At 40.0% G+C, this 15982-nt stretch overlaps 1 protein-coding gene across 2 annotated transcripts in view; it reads right to left on the reverse strand.

Moving 5' to 3' along the window:
* Positions 1-405: 405 nt before the first annotated feature.
* ALCAM (activated leukocyte cell adhesion molecule) overlaps positions 406-15982 on the reverse strand; it is a 117291-nt gene continuing 101714 nt past the window's right edge. The window contains exons 9-16 of one of the 2 annotated variants that reach the window (XM_075435532.1): positions 11504-11616; positions 10504-10639; positions 10295-10428; positions 8702-8834; positions 7915-7953; positions 7495-7612; positions 5496-5552; positions 406-523 (exon numbers count right to left, since the gene is read on the reverse strand). In XM_075435532.1, the coding sequence (XP_075291647.1) occupies positions 436-523; positions 5496-5552; positions 7495-7612; positions 7915-7953; positions 8702-8834; positions 10295-10428; positions 10504-10639; positions 11504-11616 (818 nt within the window). In that variant the 3' untranslated portion in view covers positions 406-435. The remainder of the gene's footprint in view (positions 524-5495; positions 5553-7494; positions 7613-7914; positions 7954-8701; positions 8835-10294; positions 10429-10503; positions 10640-11503; positions 11617-15982) is intronic. The other variant, XM_075435541.1, reaches the window with a different exon arrangement.

Consider the following 15982-nt stretch of genomic DNA (forward strand, 5'->3'; position numbering starts at 1 on the left):
AAGGGAAGAAGGATCCTGTGAACATTTCAAGTCATAACTCAAAACCTTCTAAGCTATACCTAAACATACTCTTCACATACATACACACACACATGCACCACACTGACACATTATACAAATTTGTCTTTTCATTTCCCCAAGTACGTGGATTGAAATAAAGCCAAGTGCTTCATTATGTCTAAATGTCAGGCTGCTTCAGTGTGTGCGTAGGCAGGTATGTGTCTTCAGCTAGCCAGGGGCTTGAAGCCGTCTGTCCTAGCAGTGCACCACTCAAAATCCCGCCTCTGCCGACCTTCTGGCAGGTGACCGACAGACTCCAAGCTACCACTGTGATCACCAGACACAGATCGCTAGAGAGGAATGGTGGATAAAGAGATGCTGAACGCTGCAATATGAAACACCTACCTGCAATGGTGACTGACACATTTTTGTCTCTTAAGTTTCAGATTTATGGTTGTTTTCTTCTAGTTTTTTGTTTTCTTCTATATTTCCAAGATCTTTGTCTACATGTTTTGATGCTGTCCTGTAATGAAAAACTAAGGTCATCTTTACACGTCTACAGCATTTTGTTCCATCCTCATGTGAATGACAGTCTCCTCCCCTCTCAGTAATACATAAAATTCTTACGGTTCTGGTCTGAGCAGAGCAATAGGCTTGCACATGTCTGTAAACAGACCAATAGCACCAGTTCCCCCACGGGCGTTCGTACCGCAGGAAGTACTGCAGCAGGGCCGTGCATGTGTGTTTTACGTCTTGAGCAATTCAGAACCATTCTGAGTTAGCAGACATTTAGGCAGGTTGTGTAGATCTGTGTTTCTTGACAAATTAATTGTGTAGCTTGTTTCAATGAACAGGAGTTTGCTTTAAGGTGTGCTAAAATGTTACAAGTGTGGCTAAGATATCTTGATCAACACAGCAATCTTTTGTGTACTTGTAGTAATTGACTTTCAGAGCCCGTGCCAAACGAAAGCTCTTTAACTGTGGAGAAAGTAATGAAAATTCCGACAATACAGAATAAAAACCCACTCCGGCTCCTAGATCTGTGCTAGCTATGACTGACAAGCTTTGGGTGAAGAAGAGATTGTGTACATGTTTGTGGGGGAAGAAAAGAGGTATGGCTCATTTAAAGTAGCAGGTCTTCCTTAATGCAAGTAGTGGAGATGAATTAATGAGTTAAGCGCTTAGTTTAGCTTAGCACAATAAAACCACTCAGCCATTCCTTTAATGGGCGAGAAGCCTCACTGCCAAGGTGAAAGATCCCTGCAGTGCTGCAATAACATTTTAAAAGCTGCAATTTTTAAAACATAAGCGGGCAAATGTGTTTTGAGTGGGACAAAGTGAATCCCTTGTGTCAAAGCAGATTATCGCAGACACATTTTCCCTATGGATAATTTGTTTCCCCTACAGAAAAGCAATGTCTGTTCTGACAGATCCATGCATACGCTCACCCTTGCATCGGGGTGAAGACTCGTAGTGACACCGACTTGCAAAATACAACGAAGACACAGGTTAGCAGGATAGTGTGACATGTCACGCTGACACCATGCAGGTATGCACCTCCCCAAACCGCGGAGCTCAATTTTTTCAGGTGGAGTGTTTCTGTGCGCCTTCTCCATCTGAGCAAAGGCCGCCAGCAGTGGCCAAGCACCACATGTGCCCCGAGCCGAGGCAGCCTTGCACGGTACCGTTACGAGAGCACAGTTTAATTCTTGCCTCCCAGGAGCTTATCTGAGGGGGTGCAGATGCACCGAATCCTCGGTGCCTCTGCGAGCGCTGCCGAAATGCGGCGCTCTGGGCTGGGGAGAAGCCTGTGAGGTGGGGTGCTGGGGGGCATGGGCTTCTGGGCCCAACATCCCACCCATCACACTGAATGGGACCATCCTGAAATGGTTTTGGGTTTAGAGTACGTTATTTCCTGAGTAGCTGTAAGTTTTAATGCTTCAAAGCTGCATTTATCTTTTACTAGTGGCTTTGGAGTGCCTGTTACGTTTGCGTGGCTGACAGGAAGGTATCCATGCTGAAAACCCATTTACTTCTGCTTATCGCAGGCAAATTTAATTTTTAAATTGCTGAGATTATATCACACAGCAACTTCTATAGTGGTAAATTTCTATTGTGCCGTAACTTTCTACTTTCTTCTGGTTTTCAAAACACAAAACACGTGATATGCACAGAAGGAAAGGATGCAAGATGCAAGGAAGAGGAAAATTCACTGCTTTGGTAGAGATTGACCTTCTGTGATCCTAATAACGTTTCACAAATCTCTTTAATCCTAGTAAAAAAGAAACAAACCCTCAAACAAACAAATCCCTTAAGAATTAAAAAAAACTTTTTTTTTTTTTTAATTAAAAAAATGTTTGTTTTAGGTAGAGCACAGGATTTGGCTTGTCATATGGTTAATGAGTCTTCTCCATAAATAAGTCTTACAAAATTGGAGACAGTAGGGAAAGAGATCAAAAGCTGAAAGAATCGGGACTCAGGCAATTACCTGAGCTGAAATGAAAAGCAGTATGATGCACGTCTGCCCTCATGTAACTGCTTACATCAGCTCTTGGAGGCAAGAGAGTGGACAGGACAGACTATTGGCATGGTTAACTGTGATCCCCCCCCCCCCCCCCCTTTTTTTTTTGGCCTTTTATCAAGAGTTTTATGATGCCCAAAGCAGACTGGATTTCACATGACCTGACACTTAACAGCAGAGGGAACTGTAACTGGCATTGCTGGTCTTTGATTAGGTTAAAATTATTCAATGACTAAACCTGGTATAGGTTCTGCAATGCAATTAGGTTTTGATTTTTAAAGTGTTCTATTTTAGTTCTGCATTCAGTGAAACCGTTGCCCTCGCTAAATGTCACCTCTGTTTTCCTAAAGCCAAAATGGGTGAAAATGGGAGATTTAAAAGGCAGCACGCTGACTGTGAAAGAGGCAGGCAACCCAGAACTCTTTTGGAAGATGGTATACACCGCTTGCTTGAAATTAGAGCAGCAGCAGTTTTTCGTCTCTGACAATCAGATGGATTTAGATTCTCAGTGCCTCAGACTGAAATACAGCAGTTTCATTCTGGTAGTTCAGTGACCTTGCTGACTTTTTTGTGTTCCCCAAATACTGGTATCTAGGCAGATTCACCACCTCAGCACAAGCAGCACTGCTGCCTTTTTTAGTGCTATCTAAACAGGGTTAGTAAGAGGCAGAAGAGTAATTTTGCACGGAGTTGCAGCAGTGTGACCCATTGGCAGTGTTCTGCCAGCGCAGAGGAACAGGCCAGCCTGGCATGGCACCAGTCCTCAGGGCTCGACAGACGTGGCTGGGGTTTGGAACAGCAAAATGGCTCAGAACATGGTTTCCATCGCTTCCCGAGGTGACCTGGGGCAGAGGACAAGCGGTCCTTTGCCAGTGTAGCATTCAACAACAGTTGTTGTTCCTTACTTTTTTTGTGCATTAACTGCTGTCAGCTTGCTCCGTTTGCAACTCAGGAGCGACCTCCTGATGCTACCTGAGCAGCTGGGCACCTCGGTCCGGACGGACAGAAATAGTCCACCGGATTTGCCAAAAAGGGCAAGACCGCCCACTTAGCCCAGGCCACCTCCCACACTTCAAGATCATTGGCAGCTCCACAGACAAAGCCCACCCCTTAGCAGGCTCTGGCCACGTTGTGCTGAAGAGCAAGAAGGTGGTTCTGTGGCTATGAGTTTACTTATGTCTCTCAACCATTTTTTTTTAAATTCATTTGTAAAACGTGGATCGTTCCAAGCTCTTGAAAAAATTATGACTCATATTTTACATTTATCTATGCTTGCTCTTCAGGAAAATAATTATCCTCAGGGAATCCTAATCAAAGTCTCTCTGTAAGTAGTACCAAAGTGATGTTTTTTGTTTCCTTTGGAGAGTGCGTGTGTGCTGAGGGGCTGTTATTTTCACGGATTTTCTTTAGATATCATTCATAGCATTGTTTTTAATATAAAGACCATTTTCCATCTCAATTGTTTTGCCTGCTGTAGAGTAAATTTAGACTGCATATAGATGACCCAGAAATTGTTGTTGAGTTCTAATTCCTGATTTCTTTTAATCTCACAAGTCTAGGCCTCACAATCAACACTGTTTAAGAAAGAAAATCTGCAGAACTCTTTGTCCTTGTTACCCAAGCTTGCAATAATGACGGGTAAGAGAATACACATTGGTGTAATTCTGGGTGCTGAAGCAAGGGCCACGAATTTCATTAAAGCTTGCATTACTTTTGAAAGGTATGTTAGACGCTCAGCTGCTTTGTTGCAAAAGATTTTCTAGGAGGTAACAGTCTTAGACATCCAAATCTGGATTATCTGCAATCTCTATTTACCCCAATCTTGCCTTCCACTTCCTCCAATTATTTCCAAATGTCAATCAGTAGGAAAAAAGGCAGAGATATTAGAAAAATATTCCAGTCATCAAGAAACAAGTGACCATTGATTCATGCCACTTTTATAGAAGTTTTGTGACATGAACTGACAATTTCAGAGACATCTGTAACTCTGGAAGGGAACTGCACAAAAAATACAAACGCTGCCTCTTGGTCAAAACATAGAGCAAGTTTCCCATGTATCTGGCCTGCCACATTTGGATTCATCTGCTAGTTTCCTATAAAGTATCAGAAAAGTAGAACTGTTATGCTTCAAGTGTTCATATTCAGAGACACTAGTAACAATCTTGATTTCTCTGACCAAAGAACAACTTCAAGAATTTGGTGTGCTCTGAGTATGAACAATCTTAAGATTGCTGCTGTGCTTCAATTTGCCCAGCTGAATTTTCCCTCACTGCATTTTAAACCACTTCAACCTTGATCTAGCCTCAAGTGGCTTGAGACCTGTGCACCTCCAAACCCAAGAAGCAAAGATGGGACAAAGGTCCAATCCACACGCAAAACTTCCATGCCTAGAGAACAGGGATATACAGTGCCGGGTGCATTATTTTCTTTCTAAAACTTTAATTTGTGCTGTATTCTCAGCTGTTTCTGGCCAGGTGAAAATGTGTGATATATGAAGGATTTACTGAAGATGGATGCCCTAGAATCACACTTGACTGAGGTCTGACACAAAATTAGAAAGATTCTTTAGTGCCGAATCATACTCTGTTCCATGCAAATTAATTTAAAATACCCTTTTTGAAAAAAGGAGATACCTGTAGAAAACAAATCTTTGGCCTTCTGCTCAGATGAAGGAGAAACACAGCATGCTGGGGTAGGTAGCCTCAACTCTTTATTCAAGAGGGGGCTGGTTGTGGGATGTGGAATACAGATGAGTCCCTGATTTATGGGATAATATTCATAGTGAAAAGAATATGTGGCAATAATCAGCTTTTGCCTCAAGTAGAGCTGAGGCAGTGAATAACTACACAAGTGATTTATTGTGAATATATTCCAAGGCTACAAGTATAATTCCTGCTTAGTGTGGATGACAAGACAATAGCAGATCATACAAACCACAACACCAATAATGAAAAAAAAGTAATGTTTTTCTTGCCTCGGCAGACTTGTAAAGTTCTGTGCTGCTGCCTTCTCAGACTTTCCTTTGGCGTCACTTTGGGGATAGAGATTAGGTGAGTTACTGTTCAAGGGTGGGTTCAAAGAATAACTACTACCTGTCGGCCTGTATGGAGATGCAGGGGTTGTGATTAGACACAGGTTGTGTCTAAAGGTGTAAGGTGCTTTTTGCAAGGTCTACTTTGATTTCTAGGCTGTAACTTGTAATGAAAACTTTCTCAGAATAGGTACTGACACTCTGCTTGCTCTTGCGAGTACAGCGTGCAGAAAGCAGGGAGGATAATAACAGATCAACTTAAATACATGCTGAGAACGGGAGATTGTCAGTGATGATGCATCAACTACGGGTTTCAGGGGTCAGCAACTATGTATCAAATATGAAGACTATTATTTAACTATAAAGGGATTTTTATTTTGTTCCCAGTGAACCTGTCTAATAAATTCTAGCTCTAATTTCTACTCTAAGCTTGTAGAAGAGAAGTTGAACATGAGGAAAAGTAGTGTTGTCCATTTAGAATACACTGTATTCTATCTTTGAGGCTGAAAAAATTATTCTTAAGTCATTAACTCAGCAAAGGACATGCTATACTCTATAGATTCTTGTTAGCTCTCCCCACACTACGTAATGGTACACAACATTCTACCTTCTCTGCCTTCCTTATACCCAAACCACGTCTTCCAAAAAAACCCAAAGCAGTGAATCACAGTTTCATGTTTCCACATTCTCATATTCAAAAGCAAAGACTTAAGCAAATGATTCTGCACATTCCTACACGAGTAGCAAAGTGTGGGAGGAGGAGATTAACATTACTGTTACTTTCTAATTTCTACCAAAAGAAGTTTTGCAAAAAACAGGATTCTTTGCCTGTACAATATCTGAATGTGGTTCCGTGCTTGGGTAATTTATAGCAATTCTTTATTTGAAAAACTTCCAAAACCTGCTCAGTTATGGCTGGGTTAAAATCCTTATGTATTATCCAAAAAAAGAATATTTCCAAGCAGATGGAGAATTCCTTGTTGTACTTTCACATCAATGAGAACACATTTGTTCACAGTAAAATCCCACTGGTATATTTTAGATCTCATTCACTCTAGTTTTAATGAAAGGTCATAGAAAGAACAACTGAACTTTAGCTTGCTTCTGTACCTGTACTGATTTGTGCATGCTATGCACAGCTACCTTAATCTTCCCTGTTAAGAAGCAGCTGTGAGGAACCCTTCAGAGAGCAAACCTGCCCTCAGTTTCCCTGGAGACATATGTATGGGGATAAGGCCAAATGGCACAGTCATGGCCGTCTAAGAGGACAGAGAAACATGGTTACTTTTTGAGATCATCCAGTTTATTTTCTGAAGTGAGCCTGTGTGATAAGAAATAAATTAAAAGCAAGCAGTCCTCACTGGAAAATCCTGTTCTATGCCTAGAATGTCTAAAACATATTGATTTGGATGATAGCTTCTAGATTTTCAGCAACACAAGGTCTATCTTGACCAATTTTACTTCAGAGATCTCAAAGTACAGATGAACAAATGAATTAAGGCTCTCTCCTCTTCCTCACATGGTTTAGACTTACTCTGTAATTTATTAAATTTTCAAAGCAAACAAGCTACCCAACTTCTAAATGAAGACAGTTTCTAGTACCAGTAAAGCCCCACAGAGGTAACACCTCACAATTAAGTAGCAGGTACTATATTTAAACACAAGAAGTGGCCCAGACTTGGCTGTCAGTAACAAGAATCTCGTTACAATTCATGATCTATGGTAAGTCTTGGAGCCCCACCTCCAGGAGATGAGTCCTGTTAAGCATTAGGACAAGCCGAACAGAGGTACCAAGTTTCCTTTCTCTATTAAATGCACCTACTGTAACAACGTTTCCCCACTCAGACTACTGGAAAGCTGCAGGAAGGAAAACAGGTAAACATACATTTCCACTTATGATTTTTTTTTTCAATTTAGTATCAAGTTTTCCATAAATTCTTACTTTGATTTCTTCACATAGAGCCAGTAGACAACACCTGCAACCAGAGCAGCCAGCAGAAGACCGACTACAATCCCCACTATTAGCTTTGCCTGGTCATTAACCTTTTCACTATTGTCATCTGAAACAAAGAAGAAAAGTTAGAAGTGACCTATGATAAAGTAAAGCATTACACTATTTCTAAAGAACTTCCATCAGAAACAAGAAAAGGAATCAGAAATTCACAATTTAAAAAAAGTGGCATTGTTCTTAAAAACACATTTAAAGCTTCAAGAAAGTCACATTCTTAGTCAGTCATGGCACCAGCTATTACAAATCAAATCTAGCTTTAAGAAACTGGGGAAACTGTTCAGTAACACCACAATAGGTCTTGAACTGAGACAATCAACAGAAAGGGTTATGGAGACTGAAAACCATACATACCATTCCTATCCTCTGGCTCATCGTATTCTGGAATACTTACTGAAATGGAAAAGTTAAAATTAAATTAAAGACAAAATGTGTTATACCTGAACACCTTTAATTGCTTATTTACAGCAATGACAAACACTGAAACTTAACACAGAGTTTGCCAGACAAGGTAATTAATCTTATCTTTAAGCGGAAGTCTTTCCTTTCTAACTATTAATATACCCAGTTGAAGAATCTTATTCAAAACTTGTAATATTAGTCTCAGAAATAGTTCTGACTGTGTATTTCTGTGTGCTACTCACCCTTACACAAACTGTAGCTTCTCATCACCTTTCATCATTGAAAAGTGACATTTGATTAAAGCTCAGTATGGCTGATATCTGTTCTGAATCAAGTCATACCAGTAATAACAAACTGGAATTTGGGGACTAAAAGATGATGTTAATTTAGTAATAAAGACTTCAATCTTTGTAAATAATGTATTATTTTGCAATATTTTTGTACTATTATCTTTTAATCTTATGTTGTAATATTATTTACAAGAGTAAATAACATATTGCATACATGAGATGTCTTCATTACTTTCTTGGCTAGCTAAGTGACTTCATCCATAAAGCTATCAATAAATTTTATGTCCTGCTGATCCAGAGTGGATTTACAATTTCTTGACTTAAGACAAAAAGGTTAAATATCTTAGTATCAACATTACTATGCAGACCTACTCTTCATACGAGTGTGAAGTGTGGGTACTTTATGTGAAACTACAACTTTAAAGAAATGGTCTTTAGAAGACACTCACTAGCAGAGACATTCAGGGAGGTCACAGTCCTTTCTAGCTCATTTTCTGCAATGCAAGTTAAAGTCACATTTTCCTCAGGAGCAATCACAATTTTACTGGAAAATTTTCCATTAACGTATTTGGTCTCCTCTGTCTGAAAATATAAAAAAAAGGATTAGTGTCACTGAAAAATGCAAAGAACAATACACGCATTACCTGTACTACACACTGAAAATATTCAGAGGGAAATAACTTTCAACTAACACTTCAGTTTTCCAAACAGTAACAATAAAAAGAATGCATTACTTTATTAAATGGTAATGTGAATATTTGCAAGAAAACATGTTGGCCAAGATATCCAGTTATAGCTACATTTTGTATAGTATGCACAAGACTACTGACAAAGAGGCATTTTTGAGAAAGTTAACCACATTCTGTATTTGCTTTTGTTTCTTTCAAATATTTAAAAAATATTCTAAGTGGCAAAATTCTTCAAGAAATACCCAAACTTATGCGTTCTCGTTTCTTTACATCTTGCTGTTTTTCATTTAAGGCTTTATAAGGGAAATAACAACTGTAAGTTTTCCACTTTCTGGCATCCCAAGTTGTTTCCACACTAAGCATTATTTTGCCAAGCTACGTGTATTTAGTAGCACCTGCAGTATCTACACTGTACTAGCGATGTGAACTTGTTCCTTATATTCGCTGTACACCATTCTTAGATTAACACAATGTCCAGGGAAAATTATTTTCTATCATTTATATAGCTTCAAGACAATTCCTGCCCTATAGATTCAAGCAAATGGACAAATTTTGATAGCTATACATAATTTCCGTAGGATTAAAGCAAAACCTAATGGAGTAATGAAATCTACAGGAGCACTGTGCATTGTACTTTCCATCTCTGACTGCTTGTATAGATGTCTCATTCATTTATCCTGCTAAGGCAAAATATGGCAATGCTTTGCATGTGATTTGGTCATCAATATGAAAATATTTCAGTTTGCTTATTTTCCAGGTATTTTTCCTGCTGCATATGGGTACCCCTTATTTCTCCTCCACAATGACTGCATTGTGGTTATGCTTCCAGTGAAAAACAACAGGTATGACCATACAAAAACAACTATAAAGATTAGGATAAAAAATGCAAAGCCCATAAGGAACTATACTGACCACATTTTCTGACTTGTACTTACCACAGTTCATTACATTTCATCCAGTTAATGCCTACATCAAGTACCCATTTGCTTTCTAATTTCAGTTCTATAGTTCCACCATTATTTGAAAATTCTTTATGCAATGGCAAAATCACCACATTACCCAGATAAATCGAATAAGTACCTTCACTTAAAAATGCATATTTCATTTGTAACCTTTTCTTTTCCCTTCCAGCTTTGGCTTGTAGCCAGTGGATCTTCTGTGCCTTCCTCTGCTCTACTCAAAAGACCTTTATCATCCACATATGTACCATGCACCTACAGCTACCACTTCACTTTCTCTTAGATAAATGAAATCAACTTAGTTTCTTCAATCTCACTACCTGGAAAATGTTCCTTGATTTCCACCTCCTATGCACTATCTTTTGGTGAATAAAGTAATGGGAAATATACTTGCTTTGTTTATGATGCTTCCGCTACCAGTAACTGTCCATTGCACTGCTGGTTTGGGGAAACCTTCCACATGGCAGATGATTGTTTTAGACATTTTATTTGTGTTGGTTTTCTTTGTCATTTTGATTTGAGGTTTTCCTACAAGAACAATATTACAGTTAACCATTTTGTTTGAAAAAGGCAATTAATAATCATATCTATCTGCTCCGTTACCTTCAACAATAAGTTTAAGTGTCTTGCTTTTCTTTAAGCCTTCAACCTCCTGTAGAGTAGTTTCGCAGATGTAGTTTCCGGCATCTTGATACTGAAGACTTGAAAATGATGGACTTGTTTGCATTCTGGTATTGTCCTGATAAGGTAAGGAGTTAATCTCTGTGAATTCTAAGTCAGAGTACATTAACCTCTAAATTACAAATGTGACTACTATCAACAGAATTTTTCACATGCTTTGGTAGATTGCAGCCTCGCTGTTAAAATATTCCGCCATTAATAACTAACTTGAATAACTGACAGCAACGTAACAGTTGCTGAAAAGTAGAAACTACTGGAGGTTTATATCAGCCACCTTCGCCCTTACTGAAAAACTTCACTTTCAAATCAAGGGCACAGCTGGGATCAGTTGTTAGTTCTGAGCTGTTCTAGCAGGCTGGCCAAAACCCCTAGTGGTACAAGCTGCTTGAGACAGCCAACTCTCCTCTAGGAACCAGGCTTACGAGATCAACACAGGCTACTCAACAACCATCAGGTATCATTATTTTTAGTTTCCACCAGGACAGACGTTGGGGTTAAATTAAAACCATGACAGCTACCTCTTTTACCAGCCATTGAACACTGGTCGCTAACATCCAATCTCTCAATCTGCTTTGCCTCTGAGAAAACAATTAATGAACCCAAATTCCTCCAAATGGGTTTTCCTTCTTAGGATCTGCTTCTCAAGGGGCCTTGTACAGACCATTTAAAAAAAATTGTATCTGCATTACAGTAAGCATTACTTCTCTCCATTTGAAAACTGAGCCACTAATTACAGTAACTGATTTGCAGTCATCAACTTGAGTTAGCAGCTCTCATTTTAGCAATATGCGCAAGACTCATTTTAACAATATTCTTTAAAGAGCCCAATGAACGAATTCCTTCCTTCCAAAACACTGAAGCAGCAGCCGTAATATGGAGAGGTGAAGGCTCAGATGAAGTGTGAAGTGGATGAATTATTGACCTTTATCCAAAACACAGTTGCATTTCTACTAGAAGAAATCGTGCACGACACAGGCAGGGCCTCTCCAATCTGTTTTGTGACTTCTCCGCTCGGAGTAAGCTGCAAATCCAAGTCTGGGATAGAAAGAACATTTGTCAAAAGTTAATCTCAGAATGCCTGGCCCATTTCAAAGGCTTACCAAGGAAAGAAAATGTGACTAATTGCACTCATTAAATTCAAGATTTCTGTTCTTCAATAAAATCTAAGTCAATTTTACAAGTAAGGGAGAAAAGAGAATTATTCTAAAATAGGCACTGCAGAACATTCACCTTTTTACTGTAATTACAGGCTAAAAGGAAAAGCAAAAACTCACTAATCACTAGACAAATGGGTATGTTTTTTTCACCTTGTACTGCTGAAAGAGTGACAGAGGAGCTACAAGAAGCTGAAGGAGTACTTCACACAGCAGCACGTGCATCTTGAAAGGGGAAGCACAGACTGCTGTGAGGGTAGCTTGCTGTGGGCCAGGCAGAAAGGTATCTTCAGGGGAGGACTCGCGCAGGTGGGGACAGACTAACCTAAACAGTAAGTGTGGAGAAGAGGATAGGAGGGCAAGGGGTAATTTTCTTGAATTTGAAAAAAACAAGTTGATTTTTTATCTTCAGCATCTGGAGAGGATGAGGATGGTCAATACAGGGTGTGTGAGGAATGATACTGACTAACGGGGCGAGGGGTCTGAATTATAGGGTTGGGGAGCTACATGTGAAGCCCTTTGATATATTTGTTTTCATTTATAACTTAAAAAGCCATTTTTGTGTAACTCTGAGTCCAAGCTTTGCTTGACCCGTTTTGGCTCCAGGGAAATTGCAGAGTCAGCGATAGCTGTGTTTGACACAAGGCAGGGGGAGAGCCAGTAACAGAAAGGTCAGGAAACCCTGCTCTAGATTTTTCTTAGTATATAGATTTGGCAGGCTAGCAATTTCTTTTTCAGGAAACCAATCCCACACTGAATGACAAGCAGACTTTGCCAAGCTAAACTTCTATTTTGCTTCCCCTCTCACAGTGCCTTGCTTGTAAGCCAAGTTGCCTGGTCGAATGACTGTCACAGATGCACACGCAGAGACTCAAATGGCAAGCACACATGACTTCATCACAAATACAATACTTGCTGGAAAAGGACTGCAAAACATGCTTTTGGCTTTAAAGCAGAGTTTACAAAAAAGCTTGAGGCAAAATCATAGTTGGTAGAAGAAAGGGAAAACAGCGAGTTTTCCTTAACAAAACAGTGAACTTAGCTGCTGGCTTCATTCAGTGGTTGCCCTGGGAACACCATCATAATTAAAGGCAGAACTTCAGGGAACAACTAGGGTCCATCCTGTACTATTAGTCTGCATTATTATCTGTGTTACGAGTCTAATGCCTAGTCCGAGAGGTCACGAGAACTATACTTTCATCTGTGCATGAGTAAAGCAAAAACCTTACCAAAGAGATAAAATGGCATTTTGTTTCTGTATTCCTATGGGGATTTCTCCCCCTGCCTCCCCAAACTAGTAAATGCAACCAAACTAACAGGATTCTCCAGATCTTAGCATTGCTTCCACAAGAAAAATAAAAAGGACAGGACTCAGCCAGTAAGCATTTGTATATAGATTCAGAGGGTGCACGGGATGTGTTTATTCTTGTACGGGACGCATTTCTTCTCGCTCTGTTACTCTTGAGGACGTACTGCCATGGCAGAGGGTGGTTGAAGAACAAGCTAAGCTTCCCCTTCTCCCCGCCCACCCCGGTGACTCCCCTTCAACATCTACTCAAACCTTTTGTTCTTTGAAGTAGGATAGCACCTCAAACCCAAGAGATCACCAAAGACCACACAGGAGGGATTCCTCTCACACGCACCACGGGAGGCAGAAACTTGTTAAATTTTTGGCCTTCATCTCAGGCAAGACTGACACTGAGCCCAGGGCAATCCTTCAGCCCAGCCTTCCTCCAGGGTAGCAGACCTGCACACCCCATCCATTTGTGGTATAACCGAGATGACAACCCCTCTCAGATAGTGGTCTTGGTGGCTATAGAAGTTCATGAAAATTTAGCGTGTGAGATGAACTGCGTAACTCAGAGCAGTATTTTTCAGGTGATCTATGAGACAAATATAGAATTAAGCTACTACTTAGCACAAGATTCCCTCTCTGTAGAACAATTCGATTTGGATTAATATTCTGCCAGTTTATCTGTAGAGTCCACAAAGAAATGTGATGTAGATACTATTACCTGTCAACTGACATGCTCCATTAGTAAATAATCTCTTCTTGCTACAGAATTACGAGAAGAAAATATTTCTTGCATACAGAAGACTGTCATAATTCATTTTCCTCACTATTGAAAGAAAAACTTTGTTGCAAGAATCTTCCATACATTTCCCGTTTGGCTTTGAAATGTTCTTCATAAACAAACTTCTCATCAGGCACCATTTTCAATATAAGCTAGCTTTTAACGTGGTCTCACTTGAAGGCTTGCATTGATTTCAGTGCTGTCTTTGCATACCAAGTAGCACAGGCAAGAGGCAAAGAGTGCATTCTGCATGTATTACCACACCATGTGAAAGGGGTATGGAATTAATGTGGGGAAGACTGGAGCAAACATTTCAGTTTTGAAACTCTGTACTGCACATATAGGACAGGCTCCTGGCATTTAAAGGAGGCCTCTGATGGAATGCTGTGCTACTGCTGGGGAAACTACACACAGAACTTGCCTGTAGTCTTAACTCCCCAAATATACTAGCAGGCAACCAGAAATTTCTCCTAGCATACTGCGAATAGAAGGTTTTCTCCATGCAACATTCAAAAGGTGATTTTCCCTGTATTTTCAATGTGTCTGTAATCACAAGAAAAGACTGTAAAAAATACCTCTGGAGACACACAAAAGGTAGACCTCTAAAACCTTTGAATTTACTGGAAGGTTGCGAATCTATTGCCCCAGAAAACACATTTTAGCAGAAAGGAGAGCATCACTAAGAGGAAGTTCCAGAGTCCTACTCCATAACGGGTTGTATACGCCGAAACAATTGTAGCAAGAGATAAGGAAAAATGACTGTGGGTGAAAAGTCAACTGCTTCTTCATAGCCGCGGGAAGGTACACCCGTCCTCTGCTCCTGGGTGCTTTCCCTACCTCGCACTGGGTGTGCTTCTGTAGCAGTTTCAGTGGTTGTACACAGGTTCTGCCACAGCCCCCTCATTTCTCCTTCCTGGCCTCTGCCAGTTTTGCTCATCTGATCCTGGGCAAACTCACTCCATGGACAGAGGTGGCAGAAAATTAAAAACCTAGTGTAAAAAAACCAAACCCACAATATAAATCCTGTTCTGTTGCTCCCTCTGTTGAGGGACAAATCCGTCAACCATAAGCACTCAGTTCTGCCGGGCTTTAAACTGGGACCTTGCTGCACAGATCCTGTACCTGCTCTGAGAGGCAAGTGCCCAGCTTGCCCAGTTTGTGCCTTATCTTCTGTGGGTAAGGGAGAGACTGTTTCTTCCCCCCCCTCAATTTGCTTTATAAATAAAGTATTTCTCTAAACATTATGGGTAAATCAGAGGCTTTAATGTCAATTGTCAGCTTTCTATGAATCTCATAACTTACATTAATCTTGGAAAAAAAGAGCTTGGTTTTCAGCCAGGATATTTTGCTACAAAAATATTTAAGGGCTACAATTTGCTATGTATTTTCATACCAGCAAGAAGCTGTCGCTACCTAGACACTGAAAGGAACCAGTGTAATTATAATGCTCAATAAAATCTGTTTGGGAAAAAGCACTACAATTAAATGTAACAAATTACTATAGAATCACAGAATGGTAGGGGTTGGAATGGACCTCTGTGGGTCATCTAGTCCAACCCTCCTGCTGAAGCAGGAGACAGATTCACAGGTTTAAACTAAAATTAGTATGGTGCCTGTTTTTTTGTGGTGTGGTGTTTTTATTTTTTAAGTGAAAACAAAACAATCTAAAGTGTCAAGATCAGATGTGAGGAAACAAAAAGCCCTAACTCAGAATGAAGGCTTTTCCAGTGTAACGGCATAGACAGGAATAGTCATCCATATGTGAAAAGGTAAGCAATAAAGAAAAAGAGGGAGAAAAAGTACGATTTGATAGGCATTAATAAATAGTATTTGAAGGACAAAAATTCATGGAGGCATAAAAAAAAATGTGAAGATGTAACACCAAAAATATCTAAGTACATTAGAAGGAGAAAGCACTAAAAATGAGTGAGTTACGCTGGAAAATTAAGATAGAGTAAGCAAATGAAAGATGAAGGAGGATACTGTAAAGCATCTGTGAGTTTTATGACTTTTTGAGAGCACTCGTCGTCACAAGAAAACATGCTGCAGAAAGGCTTCAGACCAGCGTGAGGCAAGACACTGAAGCAGCTTAAAGACAGGGCAACATCTGGGCATTCAGGTATTACAGAACTATTCCAGACCACTGTGCCTCACTTAAGCAAAGGCTTTATT

This window comes from Opisthocomus hoazin, chromosome 1 (assembly GCF_030867145.1).
Source record: "Opisthocomus hoazin isolate bOpiHoa1 chromosome 1, bOpiHoa1.hap1, whole genome shotgun sequence".
Lineage (NCBI taxonomy): Eukaryota > Metazoa > Chordata > Aves > Opisthocomiformes > Opisthocomidae > Opisthocomus > Opisthocomus hoazin.